Below are 26,742 nucleotides of genomic sequence, written 5' to 3'. Positions count from 1 at the left end.
GACAAGAAAGTGTTGAGGTTGCCCTCAAGATGCGACTCAGCCATCATGATTGTTTTATTTTTTGCTTTCAACATCACGCAAAACACAGTAGTACGTTGGAATGAATCTCATTTTCTCATAATGCCCCAAAAGCTTAAAACATTAAGATAACAGCAGTGAAAGATTTGGCCCAGCCATGTTTATATTACACTCGGAAGAGGTTTCTATCATTGATGAATTTAAAGATCAACTGAAATGATACATTTACAATTTTTTCACATATAATCCAGAGATGTTACGACTCAAATCAAGGAGTGTCCATTACAATATGTTATGGTAGAAAAGTCATTGAGAAAATTCTTCTGACACAGTACTTCCTAAAATTACTTCTCACCGGGAGTGAAATGTGTTGGAAAAGAGTTGCACCTTGCAATGTGTAAGATGGAGTCAGAGAATGTTCAAGTATAACTAGTAAAAAACAGTAATGGGAATACTGCATGTGGTCCCCCCTCGAAGTGGTCGCTGGGCGGAATGAAACTTGCATTGGCCTTAAAAAACACAACCTCTCGCGCTATAGGATTGTCACCATGCAGTGTAGTTACCACAAAGAGCAAAAGATTACAGATTAAAATAGCAAAATGGTTTTCGGTCAATTTAGGGGGCTTCACAAGGTTAGCTTTCTGTATGGAGGTTGTGGGTTGTCTCTAGGCCATTTTTTCATCCATGACAACCCCCCGCACTTTTTCTACTTATTACATTTGCAAAACTGGGTACACATTCCCGTTAACAATTATCCAGCGGGGTGTGGTGCGAGTTTACCTCTCCACAATCTGCTCTAAAACCGGCCGAAGCTGATCATGAATGTTAATCCAGTTCAATACTGCGATTTATCCATTTGTGTTCATATTGTATTTAATTGAAAGATGTTTGTTGTTTTTTTTTTTCTCTTCTTCTTTCTACATACATTCTTGCTGCTGGAGGCTGTAAATTTCCCCATTGTGGGACAAATAAAGGATATCTTATCTTATCTTAATACGATTGCAGAGAATTGAGACCGTATGATCAAGTTCAGTAAAAGCCCAATGGTTTGATGGTTCAAAAAGATTATCCTGAATGATTTTGTTGTGGCATACCATTTTATTCCCGCCTGATCTATCTCAAAATTGGTGACGCTGAGAATCGCAAATGTTAAATCTGTTAATATTAGCCATCCAAATTTCTTTTGTGGCAACATTTTTTATACATTTTCAAAATGGCAAAGTGTGTCAAAACATTTCTGGTACACACAAGAATATCTGACATTGCAAAATTATCCTGTTGGTGCAGTGTGTGTGTCTGTTAAGAAATGTCTTACATTTTTTTCTAAATTAAAATCATGTTGACTAGTCTAAAGCAGGGGTGCTCATTAGGTAGATCCTGATCTACCGGTAGATATAAGACAGGTCCCAAGTAGATCCGAGGAGTGTCGAGGAGAAAAACAAACAACCATTTGTGTGTCTTTGTACATATTAATAATATATTTTTTGGGTGTTAATGTATACTGCACCCTAATCATCTTATCAGTCTCATTTAAAAATAAGCACGGGCAAAGAAAAGGAATCTAGGAGGGCCCAGGGAAGCACTATAAAACGGTACGTCTGAGCTACGATAGTTAACAGGCTGCAGAAGTGTGTCACATGCCTCCGTTTCAGGCTGTTTCTCATCAGGGCGCGTGCGGGCGCGCGCACGTGCCGGTAAGGGTAGATCCCGGGAGGTTAGTTGATCGAAAAGTAGATCTTCAATCCAAAAAGTTTGAGCACCCCTTTTTTTTTTACCATATGCGACATGTGTCTAATTTTTTTCATGATGTGAATGGTACAACTCAGATTTTTTTGACGCGGCCACTTTAAAATGAGGACATAAATGCATCAGATGTGTCTGCAGTAAGAATGCTCATTCGTACACATCCAACCAATGTTCATAAAAAGTTAAATAGGTGCTTAGTGCAGGTTGTGGAGAGTCCGCGAACCTACTAGGTTGTTTCGAGTGTTACTTTTGTATTTGACTTTAATCCAACCAGAAATATGAAGCATTAAGTGGATGATTGAGGTGATGGTCGTAATTCATCCACAAATGTTCCATATGTTGCATGCATCATCTTTAGAAGACATCTCCAGGAAATGAGATCAAGCAATTTCATCACATTTCCCAAAATATTTCGAACTTTTCCTGCCTCAAACCTGTCATTCTGAAATAAGCGCAGATACGCGGGAGCATTTTCACTTCGGTAAACACTGTGCCACACGACACCATTATTTGTGTGTATGACTCCGCATTGTGCTTTGTGGACAAGCGTGTCACATCATGGATGTGTTCCGTTCACATTGTAAGTCGTGTTTGTTTTTGTAATGTGAATGAGTACATATCAAGGTCAGATTTGACAAAAAATTAATAAAAATAAATCAAGAGTTGGGCATAATTACTTGCGATGTAAACGTAGAAATGTTTTTCTCTCCCTAATCTGCTCGGAAAATAGTTGCAGTCGACGATTGCAAATGTTAAAGCTGTTCACTATACTGTACTGCAAACCTGTTGAAAGATCTGATACACGTCCTGAGCTGATAAGTGTGTTAAAATATTTGACTGAGGTCGTTAAATGGAGAATTCACTATTTCGGTTAAGAAAAAGCATCGATAAGCGGTACAGAAAGTGGATGGATAAGATTTGAACAAGCCCATTATTCCTCAGCACAGAACATGTTGCCGGGCTTCACACCCTCGGTGGGCTGGGCCCGGGGTAAGGCCCTCAGCTTCTCCTGAAGGCCACCCACTGACAGCCTCATCTGGTCCTCGGTGCCCTGCAGGGACTTGAGCTCCATGGTGTAGAAGACGTAGAGCAGCGAGGTGCACAGCAGGATGGCCAAGCATAGTGCCACCAGCAAGTAGAAGGTGTTGAGCGGGAAGGCCTGCTCCGCCCCCAGCGTCAGCCAGGGCACGGCTGCAATGGCAAGCTCCAGCAGCAGCAAGGCCAGGCCCATAGCGGCCATGCGGGCCGCCGTGTAGCGCATCCGCTCGGCGCAGTGCACACCCACTTTTACCTCAGTGCGGGCTTCAGTCAATATGTCCACCAGTCTGGCCACGTCCCCTGAAGACAAGAGGATTCAAAGTTGCCTTTTTAATTCCTTGTATACAAGCTTGACTCGCCTTTTAATCTCCACACTTTCATGATTATCGCCCACATCTTTCGCAAAGTGTGACTGCCATCATCTATTTGTTGATTAGTAAAAAGTCATACAATGCAACATATTGTATGGAGGGCCTCAAAGCGCGATTGAGGCTGGTCTAATTCATATCGCTGGGAGTCCACATATCACAGTTGCTTTTTTTTCTCCAATATTCGCACGGAAAGTGAGTCTGCCTGTGGGAGATAAATGTGAATCAAGCGGTCATAAAAATACCTAGTGCACAAACACGATTGCTCGACCGAAAGTCTCCGCCAGCCTCGCTCGGAGCGAGGGTGAACTCGGCTGTCAGAGCCTCGTGGTCTGAGTATGGGAAAGCCTGTCCTGGGATGGAGCCTTTGGTGGTGTGCATGGACACACACTGGATGTCGGCTTTGCAAGAACCCTACACCCGTGCAAAAAGCAAAGATTTATATGGAACAAATAAATGGAAAAGTGAATTCTTAGTGTTCATAATGTCTCCTTTATAATGTGCCACAAGGTGAATTGAATGTGTGTGCCACCTTGAAGAGGATGTAGTCGATTCTGATGCCTTTCTCAAACGGAGCGATCACCTTCTGGCTGATGAAAGGATTTTCCAGAATGAGAGTCAGACCATCTTCACATCCCTAAAACATGCAACTCGTCAACTTCTCGTTTTGGCATTTGAGAAGATAAGATAAGATATCCTTTATTCGTCCCACACTGGGGAAATTTACAGCCTCCAGCAGCAAGAATGTATGTAGAAAGAAGATAACTCTTATTTGGAGACATCGACTCAGCTCGCGTTAAACAAGGTGGTAGGTAGACGTCTATTGATCGGGATCACGCCAGGAAACAAGAACTATTCCCCGAAAGTTACTCATTTGGGTGACATTAACCACCCTGTGTTGAACAACAATAAAATCAACAGTAGACACAGTATATTCCCTGGACGTTCTTTGAATTCAGACTAAAATTCTGTATTTCAAAGTCAGGATTTTTTTTCCAACGACACCAGAACGAGTTGTCAACTCATTAATGATTCAACTTCTTAATGATACCGATACAAAGTAACCGATACCACTCAAATTTGTGTGTCTGTGTGCGTGTGTGTGTGTGGATAAATACAATTTAGAAGTCAAAAATATTGCATTACAGCAATATAGAATAGCGCACCATACTACAATTTTTTGAATTTGTGCATGACTTAATACTGCCATCCTGTGCCCGCCTTGGACACTGTACAGTGCTGTATAATGCAATCAAGCAGACAAAGAATAGACGTCTACTACAACTACTACCACCACAGTGACTCATTCAGTTGATGTAATATTAGTCATTTTCTGTGGAGCATAAATATATGCCAGTGAATATTGCTGTTTATCTGTCACCAGAGTTGTTCTATGATTTGTGTTTAACATCTGTTACTAGCAAACCACTACTGTCAATGGTAACTGTTAGCACGACATTGGCATTTTCTATTCTCTAAGCATTATTCTACCAGGGGCCATTCTTAAGGCAACTTTGGTCAGTTGTTTCTTTCTCTATTTGGCAAACTGCTGCTTGTGACGTGAGTTGAGGTCACTGCCATGGCACAAAGCTCATATCTCAAGTTTGAGTTTACAAGTTGAAGCAAAAAATAAAATACATCAAAATCGTCCAAATGATTGCTCGGATCTCAAAAAACTCCAAAGTTGGATCACTCCCACCTTTGGGGGGCACTTTATTTAGTTGACCTAATTTACGAATGATCCGTTTTGCAAAATACCTTGTGGCCTAGAGCACAAACGTTTACCTTCCGCTAAATGAGACTTCTTGAGTCCCAAGTCTTTGCATGTTTCTAAAGACCTACGTCAAAGTTATCGGTCTCGGCGTAGGCATCCCGCAGTTGTGTGTAAGACGTCAGCAGGCGGTTGCCAAGGTCCTGAGGGTGCATGTTGAGGTCACCACCGAGGACCACCACATCGGCGCCTGCGGATGTGTGACTAGGAACATGAAACCCAATCAAATTTGTCAACAAATCGACATCAAGTAACATACCCGCCCCAAAAGGTTTTGTAATATGTCTACTGACACCATATGACAGTGGCCAAGCACTATACACAAAAGCACTACTTTTGTGTATATGAAGCTCCTCAGCCCACTTCAAGCCACCAGGTGAGCACAAAAACAGCAAACATGCAAGTTTTAAGCAAACAACAGAGTGTAAATTCCCAGAGCTTTACACTAACTTTTGCATTGGTAGCACTGTTGCGGGCAACTTTTTCAGTTGGTCACACCAGCACAGACTTGGTCGCACTTTTTTGGAGCGGTACAGCAAGACCATATTTGCTGATGTAGAGTCGTCTCAATTAGCATACAATAGTCTCATATAATGTAAAAATTGACAGTGAATGAAGCTATGCAGTATTTACAAAGTATTTGGTGCCACAACAACTACCGTTTGGAGCAAGCAGCGGCTGACAAAACAGGTCAGTTATCTTATATACCTTGAAAAGAAGACAAAAAAAGTAAATGATACCATGGCAAAAACTTAACATAAGTAAAATGCAGTGAAATAGCTGACAGCCAAACAACTACAAATTAGTTTTTAGTAAAGGGCTGATGTTTTCAGTTTTATCCAGGACTTAGTCTTAGGGCACAAAAATATTTGCCGTTTATTATTTAAGCATTTGGGGAGTTCTCAAAATATTTCATGTTTGACATCCTAACCACTCGACTCAAGGACGGAATGGAAGCCGAGTGATTTAATCGGGTAGGGTAACATAAGTGACAAGATGGACTAATTAATTGCAATTATCGGTATGTAAAATAGAAAAGTGACTTCACCCCCATCATTGTTCTTGATAAGTCAGCTTCAATAGAGTGATAGAAAGCCTACATTGAAATATTTGTAAATATTAACGTTTACTCCAGTGAGGGGACTTTTTTCTGTTTGAGTATTAAATGTCCGACGGTACATGAATGCACCTTGCGAGAAGTCAATGTTTTGTATTGTGTGTTGGTTATGATCCTATCCATTTGAAGAACAAATTTGAGTGTATTAAAAATGATAATACAAATAAATCACAAACATATTATGCCTTTCGCAGTGATCAAATTAATAAGCCAGGAGCACACACAATAAATCGGTTTCCCCGTTTTAAGATAGCGATTGCTTCATACGAGTTAATACTTAGACCCAACCAGCCATATTCATGTCCATATCCAGCCATATTGTTTGACAACAGTAGTGCCAACACTTTTTGCCTTCGATTTTGCTGACCAAAGATGAATACGCTCTGCATTGACGTGCATCCAGCAAGATCTCTGTGAAGTGTACTCAGTCACCCAAGCACTTTAAATTACATTCATTTACGATTATATAGGTTAGTTGAACAATTAGCATGGCTTTCCCTTTGTTAATTACTCCTTATAATGCATTCGTGACAATGATACTTGTCAGTGTAGTTTAGTCGCCGCCACGGAGGCAAGATGGTAAACAGTAAATGGCCTGTTACTTATATAGCGCTAGCCTAGAATAAATCTTAAGAGATTAGACAGATGTGTGAAAAGTGAAACTGCATTATGCTGGACATGCCTACACTTTACGATTATGGAGATAACAATGGAACCGTACCGGATGAACTGCTGCAGCTCCCAGGCCTGGACCACCCTGTGAGGCAGATACGCGTCCCTTTCCCGGCAGTACTCGGCGTGCAGCTGCAAGGACAGATTTCTCGTCAATTAACGCATTAAGGCATATTTTCGGATGAGACGTAAATTTTAAGGGGCCACTTACGTGAGTCAGGTAGAAGTTGGCGGTCAGCGTGCCGATGTTCAGGATGGCCAGCCCCACAGCTTTGCCTCCAAACCAGTCCCCGTGGTGAGCCTAAAATGTATTGCACCCTTAAGATTCGAGGGGCCTGCTGCATTTTGGTTATTTGCAAGACTGGACGCATCCTCAATCCACATACTGCGGGGAGTCAGTGCATGACTTTACGCCACACCAACCAGCTAGCAATGAGCTTCGGCTGGCTTTTAGTCCGGCGAAATGTGTTGCGGGGTCACTCAGTAATCATCGCCTCTGTGGCGGCGAATAAGCTACACTTCTGACAAGTATCGTTCGATCACAGTATATTATTAAAAAAAATTGAAAGATATGGCATTAGAGGTGTAGCTTATAAATGGATAAAAAGTTATTTAGAAAACAGATCAGTACGTGCAACTCAACAATAAAAAAATGAATCAACTGAAAATCACTCACGGAGTTCCTCAGGGGTCAGTGCTTGGTCCAAAACTATTCAACTTATATATAAATGATATCTGCAAGGTCTCAAAACAATTTAAATGTGTCCTATTTGCTGATGATACAACTTTCTACTGGAATAAATCTGAAACAGCTCCTGACAACCGTAGAAAACGAATTAAACAAATTAACAAACTGGTTCGACAGAAATAAATTGTCACTTAACCTAAAAAAATCGAAGTTAATCTTTTTTGGCACAAGACCAATCAAACACCAAGCTAAAATTATGGTAAACTCAATTGAAATAGGATTAAGATAAGACAAGATATCCTTTATTTGTCCCACAATGGGGAAATTTACAGCCTCCAGCAGCAAGAATGTATGTAGAAAGAAGAAGAGAAAAAAAAAACAACAACAAACATCTTTCAATTAAATACAATATGAACACAAATGGATAAATCGCAGTACTATTTACAATTTACCTTCACATCATTTAATTATTATTATTATTATGATTGTTATTTTTTATTCATCAGCCTGACAGCAGTCGGTAGGAACGAGCGTCGGTATCTCTCCTTCTTGCAGCGCGGGTGTAACAGTCTCTGGCTGAAGGAGCTACCAAGTGCTGTCAGGGCGGGCTGGCTGCGGAAGGCTGGTAAGGTGGTGGTTCGCCGCCCTCCGGGCGGCTCATCAGCTAGTTCCTGCGGAAGGCTGGTAAGGTGGGCCTTCGGCCCACAAAAGTGTTGTTGCTTGGTTCAACTTTTTGTTCATCTTCATTGCTTATCGCGAAAATAAAGAGATGTTTAGCTCTACTAAATAACTAACAATTTCATTGCAATGCTTGTGGGTAGACAACATTTTTTCGCTAAGATGCCCGCGCGATCGTAGTGAGCCACTGCCTGAGCGGCGCAGTGGCGGCGCGCGGCGGCGCGGTGAAGTAGGTACGTTTTGAAAAGGGACAGACGGAAGGACAGACCGCGTGCGGGACGACGCGCAATATATATACAGATATATGACCTACTGTGTGGAAATTTATATATATTTTTTTTGATGATGGCGCCCCCTGAGTGGCTGCCTCTCCAGCAGCTCATATCCCTGTTTGAGTTTCTTTTCGTCCTTTTACTTTATTTATTACTTCTTCCCATTTTGTTTTGCGTGGTTTTGTACCCCATTTATGCTCATCTCCTTTATTTGCTTTAATCTTTTTACGTATCCTGTGAACGGAGATCCAGATAGCACACGCAACTCCATTGTTTACAGTAAGGACCAGCTGTTAGCATGGCGGGCTAACAGCGGGCTACTGGCCGGTGACAAACCGGATATCCCACGAGAGTTGAAGAGGAGGACACGAGGGTGTCGAGCCGGGAAGGACCGCCGCACAAGGCGGAGAAAGTTCAGACATGTCCTCCCGTCCGTCATCATGGGGAATGTAAGATCGATCGCCAACAAGATGGATGAGCTGGCGGCGCTGACGCGACATCAAAGGGAGTACCGCGAGGCTAGCCTAATGCTACTCACAGAGTCGTGGCTAACAGCGATCACTCCGGACACACATGTCGAGTTGGAAGGCTTCCAACTCATACGTGCGGACAGGAATGAAGGGGGTGGAAAGAGAAAAGGTGGGGAACTGGCTGTTTTTGTGAACGACAAATGGTGCAATCCGGGGCATATCACGATCAAAGACAAACTCTGCAGCCGGGACATTGAGCTGCTAGCCATTAGCCTCAGGCCCCATTATCTCCCGAGGGAATTCTCACACGTCATAGCTGTGACAGTGTACATCCCCCCGTCGGCTAATAGTGATGCAGCGTGTGATGCCCTGATGACTGTTGTGAGCAGGCTGCAAACACAGTCCCCCAACGCCCTGCTGATCATCTCAGGGGACTTCAAGCATGTCTCTCCGTCGTCCTCCCTTTCAACCTTCAAGCAGTATGTAACCTGTGCCACTAGAGACGATAATATTTTGGACTTGTTTTATGCCAATACCAAGGAGGCATATAAACCCCTCTCCCTCCCCCCTCTTGGAAGAGCAGACCACAACTTGGTATTTCTCGAGCCTGTGTACAAACCCCTGGTGCACAGGCAGCCAACTGTGACCAGAATGGTCAAGAAATGGTCATTGGAAGCTGAAGATGCTCTGCGGGACTGCTTCGCGACAACCAGGTGGGAACTCTTCAGCGAGGTTCATGGGGAGGACATTGATGCACTCACTGACACCATCACGGACTATATAAACTTCTGTGAGGAAAACACCGTACCCACCAGAACTCTGCGGTGTTTTTCCAACAACAAACCATGGATTAATCCTGACATAAAGACCCTGCTGAAGGAGAAGAAGAGAGCTTTTCGGTCGAGAAACAGAGAGGAGCTGAAGGCCGTGCAGATTCGGCTGAGAAGAAAAATCAGGGAGGGGAAGAAGATATACAGGATGAAATTGGAGGACCAGTTACAGGCCAGCAATGTCACTGGTGTCTGGAGGGGCCTGAAAACCATCTCAGGCCATGACAGCCCAAAGACAGTGATCGAGCCATGACAGCCCAAAGACAGTGATCGAGAAGGACAAGGACTGGGCAGATGGACTGAACCATTTTTTCAACCGTTTCGACCAGTCGTCTGTCCCTTCCCCCAACCACAAACTGCAACCTCTCTCACTGAGGACTTCTTCTCCTCCCCCTCCTCTTTCGACCAGCTCTCATCAACCCAGTATGTCACCTGGTTCCTGCCTGTCCGTCACAACAGAGCAGGTAAGGAACCAACTGAGGAAGATGAATGTGAGGAAGGCAGCAGGTCCGGACAAGATCACTTCCCGGCTCCTCTGGACCTGCTCTGACCAGTTGTGTAACATTGTCCAGCACATCTTCAACCTGAGCCTGAAGCTGGGCAGAGCTCCACAGCTGTGGAAAACTTCGTGCCTGGTCCCAGTGCCCAAGACCCCCCCACCCTAAGGAGCTGAACAGCTACAGACCGGTGGCGCTGACGTCTCACCTGATGAAGACGCTGGAGAGACTCATCCTCGCCCACCTTCGACCACTGGTGAGCCCGTCACTGGACCCGCTGCAGTTTGCCTATCAAGCCTGGCATCGGCGTGGAAGACGCCATTATCTACCTCCTCCACTCAGTGCTGTCACACTTGGAGAAGGCTGGGAGCACTGTGAGAATCATGTTCTTTGATTTCTCCAGTGCCTTCAACACCATCCAGCCCAATTTGCTGGGAGGCAAACTGCAGAACGCCGGAGTGGACCACCATCTCACAGCATGGATCATAGACTACCTCACAAATCGGCCGCAGTACGTGAGATTGCAGAGCTGTGAGTCGGACCGGCTTCTCTGGAGCACTGGAGCGCCGCAGGGGACTCTTCTGGCTCCATTCCTGTTCATACTCTACACCTCGGACTTCAGACACGTCACTCCAAACTGCCACCTTCAGAAGTTCTCCGATGATTCTGCGATTGTTGGCCTCATTACAGAAGGGGACGATCGGGAGTACAGGGGACTGACAAAGGACTTTGTGGACTGGTGCCAGCAGAATCTCCTCCAGATCAACCCTAGGAAAACTAAGGAGTTGGTTGTGGATTTCTGCAGGAAAAAGTCCTCACCAGCACCGATGAACATCCAGGGTATGGACATAGAGAGGGTGACCTCCTACAAGTACCTTGGTGTTCTTCTGAACGACAAACTGGACTTGTCTACAAACACGGACACCCTGATTAGGAAAGGACAGAGCCGACTCTTCCTACTCAGGAAACTGAGGTCTTTTGGGGTTCGGGGGTCACTCCTTAAGACGTTCTATAACTCGGTGGTGGCCTCGGCCATCCATTATGGCATTGTCTGCTGGTCAGGCAGCATCTCAGCCCGGGACAGAAAGAGACTGGAGCGACTGGTCAGGAAGGCCAGTTCTGTCCTGGGTTGCTCCCTTGACACTCTGGAGGAGGTGGGCAACAGAAGGATGCTAACTAAGCTAAAAGCTATGATGGCCAGTCCCTCCCACCCCTTCCAGCCCGCCCTGACAGCACTTGGTAGCTCCTTCAGCCAGAGACTGTTACACCCGCGCTGCAAGAAGGAGAGATACCGACGCTCGTTCCTACCGACTGCTGTCAGGCTGATGAATAAAAAATAACAATCATAATAATAATAGTAATTAAATGATGTGAAGGAAAATTGTAAATAGTACTGCGATTTATCCATTTTGTGTTCATATTGCATTTAATTGAAAGATGTTTGTTGTTTTTTTTCTCTTTCTTCTTTCTACGTACATTCTTGCTGCTGGAGGCTGTAAATTTCCCCAGTGTGGGACGAATAAAGGATATCTTATCTTATCTTATATGGGGAAATGCGTGCAAAACAAACACACTCCCTATTCTCAAACTACAAAAAAAAAGCAATTTGAATTATTAATAGATCAAAATATACGGCACCCACAAATCCACTATTTATCAAATTAAATACGATGAAATTTCATGACCTGGTTGACTTTAAAATCGCCCAATTAATGTACAAAGCACACAATAACCTGCTCTGCCAAAACATTCAGAGGTTTTTCGAAATTCGAGAAAGCAACTATGAATTAAGAGGTACCAACTTATTCAAAAAACTCAAAACAAGAACAAACATCAAGCAAAGAAGTGTATCTAGCAAAGGTGTTAATCTGTGGAATAATCTCGAAACGGACCTGAAAATGAGTAAATCGCTTGATGAGTTGAAAAACAAATTCAAAAAAGCAGTACAAACAACCTACATCAATCAGAGTTAAAATGATAAATTCTAAACATTAAATATAATGATAAATCAGAACTAAATTGATAAATAGAGAAAGGTATTGAAATATTATTTATGAATACAAGAGAAAATTGACACAAGAGTGCCAGGGTGTGGATGTATATAATCCCGATACAAACTTCAAAATGGCGCCGCGAGAGTGGCTGCCTTTCCAGCAGCTCCTATTTTTTTGTTGTTCTACTTCTTCCTTTCATAACTTTGCTGCTGTGAATCTGGAATTTCTCCATTGCGAGACTAATAAAGGTATTCTTAACTTAACTTAACTTAACCAAAAGTTCTAAATATATCACGGTTAAGGGTAAAGTATGAGCCTTAACGGAGACTTCTTCTTACTTTTTTCTTTTCTGATTGATATAAAAAGGATTTAGTAGATATAAACACATAACGGGGTAGGACTAGATACGTTTTTTACTGGTTTTTTGAACATAATAACTGTGTTGAATGAAGACTGATTTCTTTCTTTTTACTTTTGTATCTACCTTATTTTCTGTCAAACTATTACTGTATGTTTTATGTTCAATAAACAATAAACAAACAAACAAAAAAAGGGATGACAAAGAAAGACGGACGGAGAAGTCATGTTAATAACTAAGCGAACCTAAGATTTACTTGTAATCGTGAAGCACAGGAATTAGGTGCTTAACAGAAGAAAACTAACGATTGCAGATCCTCATGGGTTGAGTTTACATACTTTCTAAACAGGTATGCTAATATCAGCAACCGGGCCAAATTTTAGCATCTCCCCTTTCCATCCATCCATCCATCCATCTTCTACCGCTTATCCGGGGCCGGGTCGCGGGGGCAACAGCTTTAGCAGGGAAGCCCAGACTTCCCTCTCCCTAGCTACTTCTTCCAGCTCTCCCCGGGGGATCCCGAGGCGTTCCCAGGCCAGCTGGGTGACAGTCTCTCCAGCGTGTCCTGGGTCTTCCTCGGGGTCTCCTCCCGGTGGGACATGCCCGGAACACCTTACCAGGGAGGCGTTCAGGAGGCATCCGAATCAGATGCCCAAGCCACCTCATCTGGCTCCTCTCGATGTGGAGGAGAAGCGGCTCGAATCTGAGCCCCTCCCGGATGACCGAGCTTCTCACCTTATCTCTAAGGGAGAGCCCGGACACCCTGCGGAGAAAACTCATTTCAGCCGCTTGTATCCGGGATCTCGTTCTTTCGGTCACGACCCATAGCTCGTGACCATAGGTGAGGGTTGGGACGTAGATCGACCGGTAAATTGAGAGCTTTGCCCTTTGGCTCAGCTCCTTCTTCACCACGACAGACCGATACAACGTCCGCATCACAGCAGACGCTGCGCCGATCCGCCTGTCGATCTCCCGCTCCCTCCTACCCCCACTCGTGAACAAGACCCCAAGATACTTGAACTCCTCCACTTGAGGTAAGATCTCCTCCCTGACCCGGAGGGGGCACTGCACCCTTTTCCGACTGAGGACCATGGTTTCAGATTTGGAGGTGCTGATTCTCATCCCAACCGCTTCACACTCGGCTGCGAAACGCTCCAGTGAGAGTTGGAGAGCCCCGTTTGAAGGAGCCAACAGCACCACATCATCTGCAAAAAGCAGGGATGCAATACTGAGGCCCCCAAAACGGACCCCCTCAACGCTTCGGCTGCGCCGAGAAATTCTGACCATAAAGGTTATGAACAGAATCGGTGACAAAGGGCAGCCTTGGCGGAGTCCTACCCTCACTGGAAACGATTCCGACTTACTGCCGGCAATGCGAACCAAACTCTGTCATCGGTGGTATAGTGACCGAACAGCCAGTCATCTCCCCTTTCCTTCAAATCAAATGCAGGTTATCGAAGCTAGCAAAAACAAACAAAAAAAAGAGCAAAAATATTTTCAGAAACAAAATAGAATTAATCAAGAGTGTTGATTTTAATTCACGTGTTCTATATACAATGCTAATTAAAACCAACTAACTATCAAGTCAACAGTATTTATAGAGCACTTTCAAACAGCCATCGCTGCATACAAAGTGCTGTACATGGAGCGATTTAACATACACATTCTGAACATTATGCTCTTTGTTCCATCCGCATCGGTCTCGTAAGGGTCGCGGGTGAGCTGGAGCCTCTCCCAGCTGACTCTGCGCAAGAGGCGGGGGTCACTCCAGACTGGTCAGCAACAATTTATTTTACTGATGATGTTGTAGTGTCAGTTGTCTGCTTTCAACTGTTACACTTTCACTTGGCTCTTTCAATGCACAGCAAATATTGTTTAATCAAGAATGATAATTAAAGCTTTTATGAAAATCATCAGTGTTGTACAGTACAGTTAAAAAACAAAACATACTATACATACATATAACTATGGTGAAAATGTCCTTTGTTTTTATGTTTGTCAGTTTGTGTGTGTGCGCATCGCCTACAAGCGACATCATTGTGCTGCACCGAATACTCATGAAATATAACAACTCCACCTCTACTACTACTCTTCTGCGCTACCCTGCTGCCTGCAGCAGGTCAGTCTTAATACGATGATAGACACCTGGTTTGGGAAGAACGTGTGTGCATGTGTTCATGGGATATGCTAATCATCTCCAAGACAGCAAATCATATACTCGCAGTAGGATGGCCAATTATTTCCCCGTAGTGTGCTGAGTTCCTAACATTTAAAAAAAAATTAAATTGTGTAAGAATGTGTGGTCTTCTTCCAGCTCTCCCTGGGGGCCAAGACCCTCCTTGTGGGTCCTGGCCTTGCCGTGGCAAGGAGGCTTGTGTGTTCCAATGATCCGGAGAGCGTTACCGTCTGGAGCTTGCTCCAGGTAGGGTCTCCCTTGGCGGGCCGGTCTTCGGGGAGGTTCCAGACTAACAAGGTCCGAACGGTGTGTCGGTACGCCGCTGAGATGGCAGCCCCATCATCCGACTATCCTGCAGAGGGCCAACAACCCACTCAGGAGAAATTAATTGTTACGAAACCGACCAGAAGAAACCAGACTGCCCAAACCGAGACAAGACATAGGAACGCCCCCGACCAACGAGTATGGATTGACCTACGCCTGAAGACGCGCATTGCCACATGGAACGTCCGAACGCTTCTTCGGGATGGAGCTCCTTTACTGCTGTCCTTGGAGCTCTTTGTGAATCAAGATGGCAAGGCAGCGGCGAAATTATAGAAGGAGAACACAGCTTCATATGGAGTGGCCCTGAAATCCGGACGGGCCTCCATGGAGTTGCGCTGGCCATGTCCAAACATACACTGCAATCACTTATCAGCTGGATCCCAATTAACGATCGACTCCTGTCTGCACGGTTCTTCCACCGACATGGCAAGATGACAGTCATCGTTGCTTATGCCCACACAGAACTCGCCGATGATACAGTGAAGGACACCTTCTTCGACCAACTCCATCAGTTCGTTAGCCAAACCCCACCACATGACATCATCATCATCCTCACGGATGCCAATGCAACCTTCTCTTCTTCCTCCAGAGAAGGACCATCTCACCAAACCCCCACAAAACCCATTGGCACCACCTTTGTCGATAACACCACAAATGATAACGGCAAACGTCTGCTTCTCCTCTGCCATTCAAATAACCTCTGTATCACCGACACATGGTTCCCCGGCAAGCAGATCCATCACTGGACCTGGTATAGCCCTGATGGAAGAACCCGGAAGGCGATAGACCATATCATCATCTCCCGCCGCTGGCGATCCTCCGTCACCAACTGCAGGGTCTTCAGAGGTGCACAGTTGGGCAACACTGACCACCGCCTGTTGGTTGCCCAGCTAAGACTTAAAATACGACCAGACCCGTCTATCAGGCCACAGCCACGCTTAATGTCTTCCAGCCTCTGCGACCCCACCACTGCCTCCGCATATCGCCGCTCCATCACCAACGCCTTCACCGCTCTGGCCGTTGATGACATCGCAGACTGGGAGACTTTCAAATCAAAGGTCAACCAGTCTGCCCAGGATGTATTGGGAAGATCAAGATCTCTTCCCAAACAACCATGGATCTCACAGCTGACCCTCGACATCATTGACCGCCGCCGTGCTGCTCGCCTGCGCGGTGATATCACAGAGTACCGGAGGCTCAATGCAGCACGGAATGCGGCAATTGCAACTGACAGGGAGAGATACTGGGGAGAAGAGGCCGAACGCATGGAATCAGCAGCACAGCGCAACGACCTTAGACAGGTCTTTCAAATGCTGCGCCAAGCCTGCATCGGACCACACATCAAGACCGCCCTCATGAAGGATGCCAGTGGAAATCGCATCACCACTGAAATAGACTGCCTTGAACTCTGGAAAGAGCACTTCAGCAACCTCCTTCATCACCCTCCAGTTCCCACGACCCCCGTCTTGTCACTGCTGCCAACTCTACCACCCCCAACCCCAACTGCAAAACTGACCCAGTCACAATCGACGAGGTCAGAGCAGCAATAAAATCACTAAAAAATCACAAGGCCCCTGGAATCTGTGCCATCACCGCAGAGCTGCTCAAAGAAGGTGGTGACTCCATGGCCCAGTGGCTCACCCACATCATTAACCATGTCTGGGTGGCAGAACAGCCCCCCACAGACTGGACCCGAGGCATCATCCTGCCATTCTGGAAGCGGAAAGGCGACAAGCAACTCTGCAACAACTACAGAGGCATCTCACTGCTCTCCATACCCGCAAAACTGTTCACCCGGATCCTTCTCACCCGCGCCCTTCCCGCCATTCGAAGCCATCGCTGCCCCCAACAAGCTGGCTTCATGCCCAACCGGTCCACCATAGATCACATCTCAGCAGTTAGACTCATTGTTGAGAAGGTTAGAGAGTTTCGGAAGGACCAACATCTTTTTATAGCCTTCATAGATCTCAAAGCTGCCTTTGATACAGTCGACCACCTCTCCCTTTGGAACATTCTGAAATACCTTGGAGTGCCACCCAAAATAACCACATTGTTCCAGCGACTCTACAACAACTCAGAGAGCTGTGTTCGTGTGAATGGGAAGGACTCAGAGTGGTTCCCCATTAACAGCGGGGTCAGACAGGGCTGCGTGGCCGCTCCTCATCTGTTTAACTGTGTCATTGACCACCTTATGATCCGAGTCCGGGAGCAAGTCTCAGGCGTGTCGCTCGGCAACTTCCACCTGACCGACCTTGAATACGCTGATGACACCACCCTGTTCAGCAACTCCCTCCAACACCTCAGCAGTGCCCTCTCCATATACCAAACAGAAGCAGCAAAGCTGGGCCTCCAAGTAAGCTGGCAGAAAACCAAACTTATGTATATCGGTGACGGACCCAACCCCTCCCCCCTGATCTTTGGCACAGACGAAGTGCAATTTGTCAACTCCATCATTTACCTGGGCTCCACTATTACCAGCAGCGGCGATCTCAAGCCAGAGATTGACCGCAGACGCGCCCTCGCGGCCGCGGCAATGCAGTCACTGTGGCGGCCCCTCTGGCACCACCACTCAGTGTCCCAAAAGACCAAGATGCGCATTTATAACGCAGCAGTTCTTCCCATCCTCCTGTATGGTGCAGAATCCTGGCCATTAAACAAGACCTAGGCCAAGAGGATCGACGGCTTTGACAGCAGGTCACTAAGAACCATCTTGAACATCAGCTGGCACCTCCATGTTTCCAACTCAGACCACCAAAAACATACCCTTCAGCCCCCTGCATCCCGACTGGCCGCTCAGAGGCGCATCCGTTGGCTTGGTCATCTCCTCCGATTACCCCCGGAACACCCAACTCGTGCCATCTTCTCATTTGATCCAGCGACAGCCGGCTGGAAAAGGCCGCGCGGCAGACCCCACACCAGATGGCTCGATGTCATCAGAGAGGATCTCAAACACCAGGGCCTCACCCTGGAGGATGCAGCGGACCTGGCCCATGACCGTGGTCATTGGCGGACCCTGGTGAAGCTGATCGGCTCTACGCACTGCGACGACCCAGCCGAATGAGACTGGGCCCCCGCGTCGCAAGAGCATTATTATTATTATTATTATTAAGAATGTGTGTACATCGCTTGATCTAGAGGTGACCTAAGTTGGAAGCGTGTGTACTACGGTGCCTCTGTGAGACCACACTTCGCTAGCCTACCGCCAGGTGCAATCAAGAATGTCATCACAAACAACTTAGCGTTCCTTCAAGTGACAAAATGAGTGCATTGCATTGTTTTACACATTCTGTAGTCATTGATCCAGGTAAGTTTGTTTTCAAAAGTTTGCCTCTTTTGATTAATCGCACCAAAAAGGATGGCGGTGAAACATGTCAGCCACCTGTCAGGAGAGGCGTGACCCTTATAATTAGCGATTACTAAACCCATACTATTATAATTACAAAATGTACAGTGATGTGATAGAACACTGTTTTGCATATTAATGAAATGAACAGTAGATTTTAAAAATGAATGAACTTTGAAAAATCAAACATTTATATACATTCTCTCTTTAATACTTACCATATATGGGTACCCATTGAGCGAGTAGCGGTAAAGAAGCGTGTCTTGGATTCTGTGCTTGGAGAAAATAGCCAAACCACTGCCAATAACCCCGCTGGAGGGAAAGAAAAAAGGTGAGCCATCACAAGATATTTGAATGGAATACTACACCTCAAGTAGTTTCCACATAGACCGACATCACGCTACATCTGAACAATTGTGAGTTTCTTCTTTTTATTAAATGAACAAGTAGTCAAGATTAGATTCTTGTGCCTTGGTATGCAGGTTAAGAGAGAATTAAAGAGTGTTAATCCTTCAGTCGAGAGCATGTAGCAGGTGGATCAAAGCGCTCCAGCACATCAAAGACCTTTTGGACCATTTTGCAAGAGGATTACATCTTGAAACATGTTACCTCTTAAAGTAATGTGCGTGAACGTGGCTACTGGCCAATTTCTTTCTCAGGAACAGGTAGTCTTTTTCGCTCCAAACCTGTAGAACATAAAATCAATGGGACAGTTGAAAATAAGGATGACATAAGCAACTTGTGGTTGTCTGCAGCGGAAAAAAAATATATCTACTTATGGTCGTAAGACAGCAAGTAGATAAATGGTGGTTACTTTGACTGTCAATTATCTCATAATAATTTAATTTATATTGTGTTAAGGAGTTAAATGAGTAAAAAGCGCAATGTAGCTCGAACATTGTGACAAGTTTTAAAAATAAAAAAAAAAAAAAAATGTGTATACTGTGAATTACATGTATATATATATATATATATATATATATATATATATATATATATACACATATTAATAAAATTACAAAGTGAAATGTCGATAATTTACAGTTAACCTTTTATAATTCACATTTTAAAATTATTTCTTTGTAATGCTGACCTGACAAATTGTATGAGTGAATAAAATGTTAGACACATGATATGACCACATCATTTTTTTTAATTTCATAACAATTCCAATTAAATATATATATATATATATATATACATATATATATATATATATATACACATTCATTCATTCATCTTCCAAGCCGCTTGATCCTCACTAGGGTCGCGGGGGGTGCCGGAGCCTATCCCAGCTGTCTTCGGGCAGTAGGCGGGGGACACCCTGAATCGGTTGCCAGCCAATCGCAGGGCACACAGAAACGAACAACCATTCGCACTCACACTCACAATTTAGGGACAATTTAGAGTGTTCAATCAGCCTGCCACGCATGTTTTTGTAATGTGGGAGGAAACCGGAGCACCCGGAGGAAACCCACGCAGGCCCGGGGAGAACATGCAAACTCCACACAGGGAGGCCGGAGCTGGAATCGAACCCGGTACCTCTGCACTGTGAAGCCGACATGCTAACCACTGGGCTACCGGGCCGCCATATATATATATATATATATATATATATATATATATATATATATATTTTTTTAAAAACAAAATCCTCATCTCACCCCTCGAGTGGTGTCCGTCCCTCATTCAGCTCGGGTCCTCTACCAGAGGCCAGGAAGCTTGAGGGTTCTGCGCAGTATCCTTGCTGTTCCCAGCACTGCACATTTCTGGACTGAGATGTCCGATGTTGTTCCCGGATCGTCTGGATCGTCTCAGGTGCCTCTTTGCACAACCTACACCTTTGGTCTTGTCTGGTGTGGTATATCTGGGCCTCGATGGCTCTGGTGCTCAAGGCCTGCTCCTGAGCAGCCAGGATGAGTGCCTCTGTGCTGTCCTTCAGGCCAGCCCTCTCTAACCACTGATAGGACTTCTTGAGATCAGCCACTTCAGTTATGGTCCGGTGGTACATCCCGTGTAGGGGCTTGTCCTCCCATGGTGGTCCCTCTTCCAGCGCCTCATCTTCTGTTCCCCATTGTCTGAGACATTCTCTGAGTACGTCATCCGTTGGAGCCTTCTCCTTGATGTATTCATGGAGCTTGGATATTTCATCCTGGACAGTGGCTCTCACACTCACTAGTCCCCGGCCGGCCTCCTTCCTTTCGGCTTGCGTACAGTCTCAGGGTGCTGGATTTGGGATGGAACCATCCATGCATGGTTAGGAGCTTTGGGGTCTTAACGTCCGTGGTCTGAATCTCTTCCTTTGGCCACCTTATTATTCCTGCAGGGTATCTGATCACTGGCAGGGCATAGCCGTTTATTGCCCGGGTGTTATTCTTGCCATTGAGCTGGCTTCTTAGGACTTGCCTCACTCGCTGGAGGTATTTGGCCGTAGCCGCTTTCCTTGTTGCCAGTTCGAGGTTGCCATTGGCTTGTGGTATACCAAGGTACTTGTAGCTGTTCTCAATGTCTGCTATTGTTCCTTCGGGGAGTGAGACCCCTTCAGTGCGGACTACCTTTCCTCTCTTAGTCACCATCCGACTACATTTCTCAAGCCTGAATGACATCCCGATGTCGCTGCTGTAGATCCTGGTTGTGTGGATCAGGGAATCTATGTCCCTTTCGCTCTTAGCATACAGCTTTATGTCATCCATGTAGAGGAGGTGACTGATTGTAGCTCCATTTCTGAGGCGGTATCCATAGCCTGTCTTGGTGATTACTTGGCTTAGGGGGTTCAGTCCTATGCAGAACAGCAGTGGGGAGAGTGCATCACCTTGGTATTTCCCACATTTGATGGACACTTGGGTAAGTGGCTTGCCATTGGCTTCAAGTGTGGTTTTCCACATCCTCATCGAGTTCGCAACGAAGGCTCTTCGGGTCCTGTTCACCTTATACAACTCCAAGCATTCAGTGATCCATGTATGTGGCATCGAGTCATAGGCTTTCTTGTATTCAATCCAAGCTGTGCACAGGTTGGTACGTCGGGACCTGCAGTCTTGTGCGACTGTTCTGTCAACCAGGAGCTGATGTTTGGCTCCTTTGGTATCTCATCCAATGCCCTTCTGTGCTTCGTTCATGTATTGATCCATGTGTCCATTTATCTTAGCCGCAATGATGCCTGACATGAGCTTCCATGTTGTGGAGAGACAGGTTATAGGCCGATAGTTGGATGGGACTGCACCCTTCGAGGGATCCTTCATGATCAGGATCGTTCGCCCTTCGGTTAGCCATTCTGGGTGAGTCTCATCCCTCAGCAGCTGGTTCATTTGTACTGCTAGGCGCTCATGGAGTGCTGTGAGTTTCTTTAGCCAGTAGGTGTGGACCATGTCCAGGCCTGGTGCTGTCCAGTTCTTCAAATCTGAGACTCTTTCCTGTATGTCTGCCACTGTTATGGTAACTGGGTTCTGTTCAGGGAGGTTGCTGTGCTCCTCTCTCAGGGTCACCAGCCATTGTGCACTGCTTTCAAAACGGCCTTTCATTTCCAAAATTCTGGAAAAAGTGGTGCACATGCAGTTGAAACTTTTCTTGAATGAACATAACATCTTGGAGGTCTTCCAGTCAGGTTTCAAGACGATGCATAGCACGGAGTCAGCCCTGTCACGCGTTTCTAATGACATCCTCCTGGCAAATGACTCTGCTCATCGGCCCCTACACACCTGCTCGGCGCCTCAGGTCTGTGGACCAGTCTTTGTTAGAAGTACCAAGAACTAAACTGAGGCTCAGAGGGGATCGAGCCTTTTCTGTTGCTGGTCCCTCTCTCTGGAATGACCTCCCACTGAACATTCGGCAAGCCTCCTCGCTGCCCATCTTTAAAGCCCTCCTCAAAACCCACTTGTATTCTTTGGCGTTCGACTCAGCATGATTTTACTGATTGGTGCTTTCTACCGCCTTTATTATCCATTTCGTCTTACTGTTTATTGTGTGTGTTAAATCGCTCCATGTACAGCACTTTGTATGCAGCGATGGCTGTTTGAAAGTGCTCTATAAATACTGTTGACTTGACTTGCTGTTATGTGCAACCTCCTTCTCCCATATGCCTTTCCAGTACCTTTCAGTTTCCAGTCTTGGTGGGTCAGCTCTGTTGTTAGGACCCTGCCACTGAGCGTACACTTTCGCAGGTTGTGTTGCGAACAGCCTGTTTATTCGTCTGGCCTCATTCTCTTTCGTGTACCGCTTTAGGTGACCGGACAAGGCTTGGAGCCTTTGTTTGGCAGTTTCGAGTGCTTCAGGTATGGTCATCTGGATGTACCTCTTGGGTATCGGCCTTTTCATCACACCTCTCTGGGCCTCCGTCAATTGACTCACATCTTTCCGGGCCGCCTTGATCTTAGCCTCCAACTGTGTTTTCCATGGTGGGTAACGTATCTCATGGCTTCCATGGTTGCTCTTATTGTCCAGGGTCTCCAGGATCACTGATGCTGAAGCGCATATCAGCTCATTGGTTTCTGTGATCGTTACGGTAGGGATCGCCCTCAGTGCTGCATTCACACTTTCCATGAGACTTTCAGGTGGTACTTCACATAGCCGTTGTAATCGGATTCTAGGTTGCCCAGCTTTCATTCTCGCCATGATCTTAGCTTTCAGGCCAGTTGCTGCCTCGCTCAGCATTTCATTCATTGGGGCTGGCCACCCAATCTCATCATCTGCATTCATTGGGGCTTGCCTCCCAATCTCTTGTATGACCTCCTCCTCTGATCTGGCAGCCTGGGGCCCTTCACCATGGAACCTGCGTTGTACCTCATCAATCTCAAGTTGTGACAGCAGTTGCCGTTTGTGGATGTTGGAACACTGAGCTACTAGTTGTTTCGTGGTCAACCGTGACTGTGGGTTTCGAAGTAACCATTTAGCCCACATTCTCTGCATGTAACCCCTCTGACTAGGGTTGCTTGAGTAGTAGCATTCCAACAGAGCCATGTTATCGCATCTCGCCCATTTCCGCTTTGTTCCAGCAGCCCATTTTTCATCAAGCTCTGGTTCCCCAGCACCTGACGCAGACCTTGTTTGGCCGGGCGACGTCTGAGCCGGCATATCATTCGTTTTATTGTCTCTCATCATTGTATAAGGTAGGCATTAGTGTGAAGGATCTTGCCCAAGGATGGATGGATGGATGGATGGGTGGGTGGGTGGGTGGATGGATGGATGGATGGATGGATGGATGGATGGATGGATGGATGGATGGATGGATGGATGGATGGATGGATGGATGGATGGATGGATGGATGGATGGATGGATGGATGGATGGATGGATGGATGGATGGATGGATGGATGGATGGATGGATGGATGGATGGATGGATGGATGGATGGATGGATAGATAGATAGATAGATAGATAGATAGATAGATAGATAGATAGATAGATAGATAGATAGATAGATAGATAGATAGATAGATGTAAATATATATATAGATATAGATAGATACAGTAATCCCTCATTTATCACAGTTAATTGGGACCAAAACCACCCGAGATAAACGAAAATCCGCAAAGTAGCGACCAATTAACATATACAGGTAAAAAAATAAAATTTTTAAGTCCGCAAACAGTCCGTGAGAAGCTGCAAGGCAACAGCGAGTCACATAGAGCAACATATACAGTACTGTACTCCATGTACTGTATATGATTTGAAATATTTGCATGAATGTTTGAAAAAATGCGCGATGCACCGAATCCGCGATAAACTAACAGCGAAATATCGAGGGATCACTGTATATAGATATGAATAACAATCTGGAATTTTAAGGGTTTAAACAATGATGAAGTGAGCAGATAAATATCATGTAAGCTGCTGAAAGCAAACACTTTTCATGTCACGTGTTCTTTGTATTCACTCACTTCTTGGAGGAGGACCACGTCGTGCTCTTCTTGGAGCAGCATGTCTCCGATCATGGCGTACCGCTGAGAGCAGTGCTTGCTCAGGTAACGCACCCCCCTGACAAACAAAAGCACATACCGAATGTCAACTAAGAACTTACTAATAAAACACAGTGCGTTTGTGTGCGTGCACACTAACCAGCAGTTGAGAGAGAACACTCGGATGCTGACAGAGTCCTTGTGATCCATGATTGTGGCGCATCAGATCCTAATGCAGAAGGTTACGAACGTCACAACAACACAGGTGGTCTTGTTTTTACTTGTTTGTTTTAACTATCTGGTAACAAAAAACAACAAAAAAAAACATAACAAATAACTAAGGTAAGGTCCACTAAGTAAGGATTGTTTAACAAAAGCAAGTGCAATTTGCAACTGAGATCGATTGATAAGTATAGAAAACTGATGTATGGATGGAAGATACAGTAATAGTATAGGAACACACAAAATGTATTTACCGCTGCATTGATATTAGCTGCCTAGCAAGGTCAACATGTGACAACAATGTGTGTGTGCGTGTGTGTGTGGTGTAAAAAGCTGACCAGGCAGAGCTTGGGTCACGCGCTGCTTATATAGAAAAAGGAGAAATGCTGTTGTGTGCGTGTGCGTGTGTGTGTCTGGTCATGTAGATGGAGAGAGATTCTCAGTCTCACCATGCCTGTTTTTTTGTTTTTGTTTGTTTTGTTAAGCATTATGCTACCTTGAATGGTACGTTGTATTTTTGTTGTTGGGTAAGGATGGTGTATCTTATGCATGCATTGAAAAATGTATAATCAAAAATGAAATTTCTAAAGAGCACACATTTTACACACATTTCATCCATTCAGTATTTAAAATTGCATTTTTTGTCATAAATCTAGCTAGTTAGGAAGTGTGTCATCCTCTGTGGTCATCGAGTAGAGCTGAAGAAAAATTGTAGCCACGCCAGGATTTAAGTTGCCCATCTCCGTTGAAGAGTTTCTAATTCAAACACAACCTGCATTTAGAACTTTAGCAATTCCTATTTTCTGGAAAATCAGTCTCACAATATGGAGCTGAAGCAAACTTTTTCTTTGTTTTTGTTTTTATGTAACCACAAAATGAGGCAAGCATTGAACCTTACATAGGACTTACTAATCCACCTGGCAACCCAGTATAAAAATGCTGCAATTACAGTAATACATATCATGTATGCACCTCCAAATAACCTCAATTTCATCCAAATGTGAAGAGACTCCCCACACAAGCACAGAAAAATATGCTAATATCTGCGTTCATGAACGTGTTTCCTGACAATGGCTGAGTAGTTGTTTTGTTTCGATTTTATGACACACAGCCAAGAAGACGCTGTGTAACGTTGAGGGTTGATTTCTGCCCAGCAGTGGCATATAGGGCTCGTATTGGCCATGACATATGGATCAAGTTAGTGTTACCACATCCAACTTGAATTCACAAGCCAAATCTTGTGAATATTGTTAGCGCGTAATGCAAATTGAAATCGCATTCTTAGCATTGGACCCTTTTCAGGCACTGGTCAATCTGGCTGATGGAAGCTAGATTTATAATAACATAAAGGACAACCCTTTGCCCTTTAAGACAAAGGGTTGTCCTTTATGTTATATTCTGGTTTTGTACCCACACACAGTCGCAAATACAATCTTGACAACGGTACATTTAATTCAAACTGTAATAATTTTATGGAGCAAAAGCTGTGTTTACTTCAATTTACAGATAATGAATTAAGTTTTAAACGAGAGGAGAGCTACACATACTCGCTTTATCGTGATTAAGTAGAGTAGTCCGACTGACTTGGTATCAAAATACATTTTCATCATGTTTTAAAGCATTGTTAAAGGCTTAAAAGTGTATTCTTCTTATCTCACCTGAACAAATCGTTTGCAGTGGGGCGAAGCGCGGTTGGGGCTCTAACAGTCTCGGGTCCAGGATACTTCCTGGCTCTACCGGCCAGCTAAGCCGACTGAAGGGGGCCCACAACGTCGTCAGTTATTCTTACTTCATGATGGTTGAAAGTGACATAGCAAGTCCCTCGGCAACGCGGCTTCTCTTCAGTACGGTCAAAGTGTAAACAGAGCGCATAAAAGGAATGACATGTTTGCTCACAAGTGACGGCATTGGAGCATCCGTTCAGTTCTTCACATCCGATCCGAATCATCGCTTCCAAAACAAAGCACAGACCTAAGGGCGATTTTAATTAAAATAAATAAATACATACACATTTTATATTGCATATTCTAAGACCACCGGGAGTTGATAAATGTACTCATTTAATTTACGGTTTATTGGTGATTTCCGTATTATCTCTGGTCCCGTTGAATTCTGGGAAATGAAGTTGTCTCAGTTGGCTAATTCGAGCAGTATTTTTGTTTGTTTGTTTGTTTTATTGAGCATTTTTTGCGTTTTTAATGTGTTACAATACAACAATAGTGTGTGTTTTATATGTAAAATATATAATACATGTATGTTGGAAAATAT

General features: G+C 44.9%; 1 protein-coding gene across 1 annotated transcript; it reads right to left on the bottom strand.

Annotated features, from left to right (window-relative positions):
• Positions 1–36: 36 nt before the first annotated feature.
• On the bottom strand, positions 37–26,527 carry smpd2b (sphingomyelin phosphodiesterase 2b). The gene is made up of 11 exons (XM_052075192.1): positions 26,133–26,527; positions 24,413–24,481; positions 24,235–24,331; positions 18,970–19,046; positions 18,579–18,672; positions 6,942–7,031; positions 6,780–6,862; positions 5,013–5,145; positions 3,703–3,807; positions 3,416–3,584; positions 37–3,102 (listed from the first exon to the last, which is right to left on the bottom strand). Exons 2-11 carry the CDS (start codon positions 24,460–24,462, stop codon positions 2,696–2,698), a joined length of 1,305 nt encoding a protein of 434 aa, XP_051931152.1. The 5' UTR covers positions 24,463–24,481; positions 26,133–26,527; the 3' UTR covers positions 37–2,695.
• Between the last annotated feature and the right edge of the window lie 215 nt (positions 26,528–26,742).

This window comes from Hippocampus zosterae, chromosome 9, assembly GCF_025434085.1.
Source record: "Hippocampus zosterae strain Florida chromosome 9, ASM2543408v3, whole genome shotgun sequence".
Classification (NCBI taxonomy): domain Eukaryota; kingdom Metazoa; phylum Chordata; class Actinopteri; order Syngnathiformes; family Syngnathidae; genus Hippocampus; species Hippocampus zosterae.
This window is presented reverse-complemented; position numbering and strand designations above follow the sequence as displayed.

Excerpts from the sequence above, each read along its gene's own strand:
- smpd2b (XM_052075192.1), bottom strand. The coding sequence starts at position 24,462 with ATGGATCACAAGGACTCTGTCAGCATCCGAGTGTTCTCTCTCAACTGC. Across the intron at positions 18,673-18,969 it reads CACGCACATTACTTTAAGAG|CGGGGTTATTGGCAGTGGTT; the intron begins GTAACATGTTTC and ends CTTTCCCTCCAG. Across the intron at positions 7,032-18,578 it reads TCAATGGGTACCCATATATG|GCTCACCACGGGGACTGGTT; the intron begins GTAAGTATTAAA and ends AATACATTTTAG.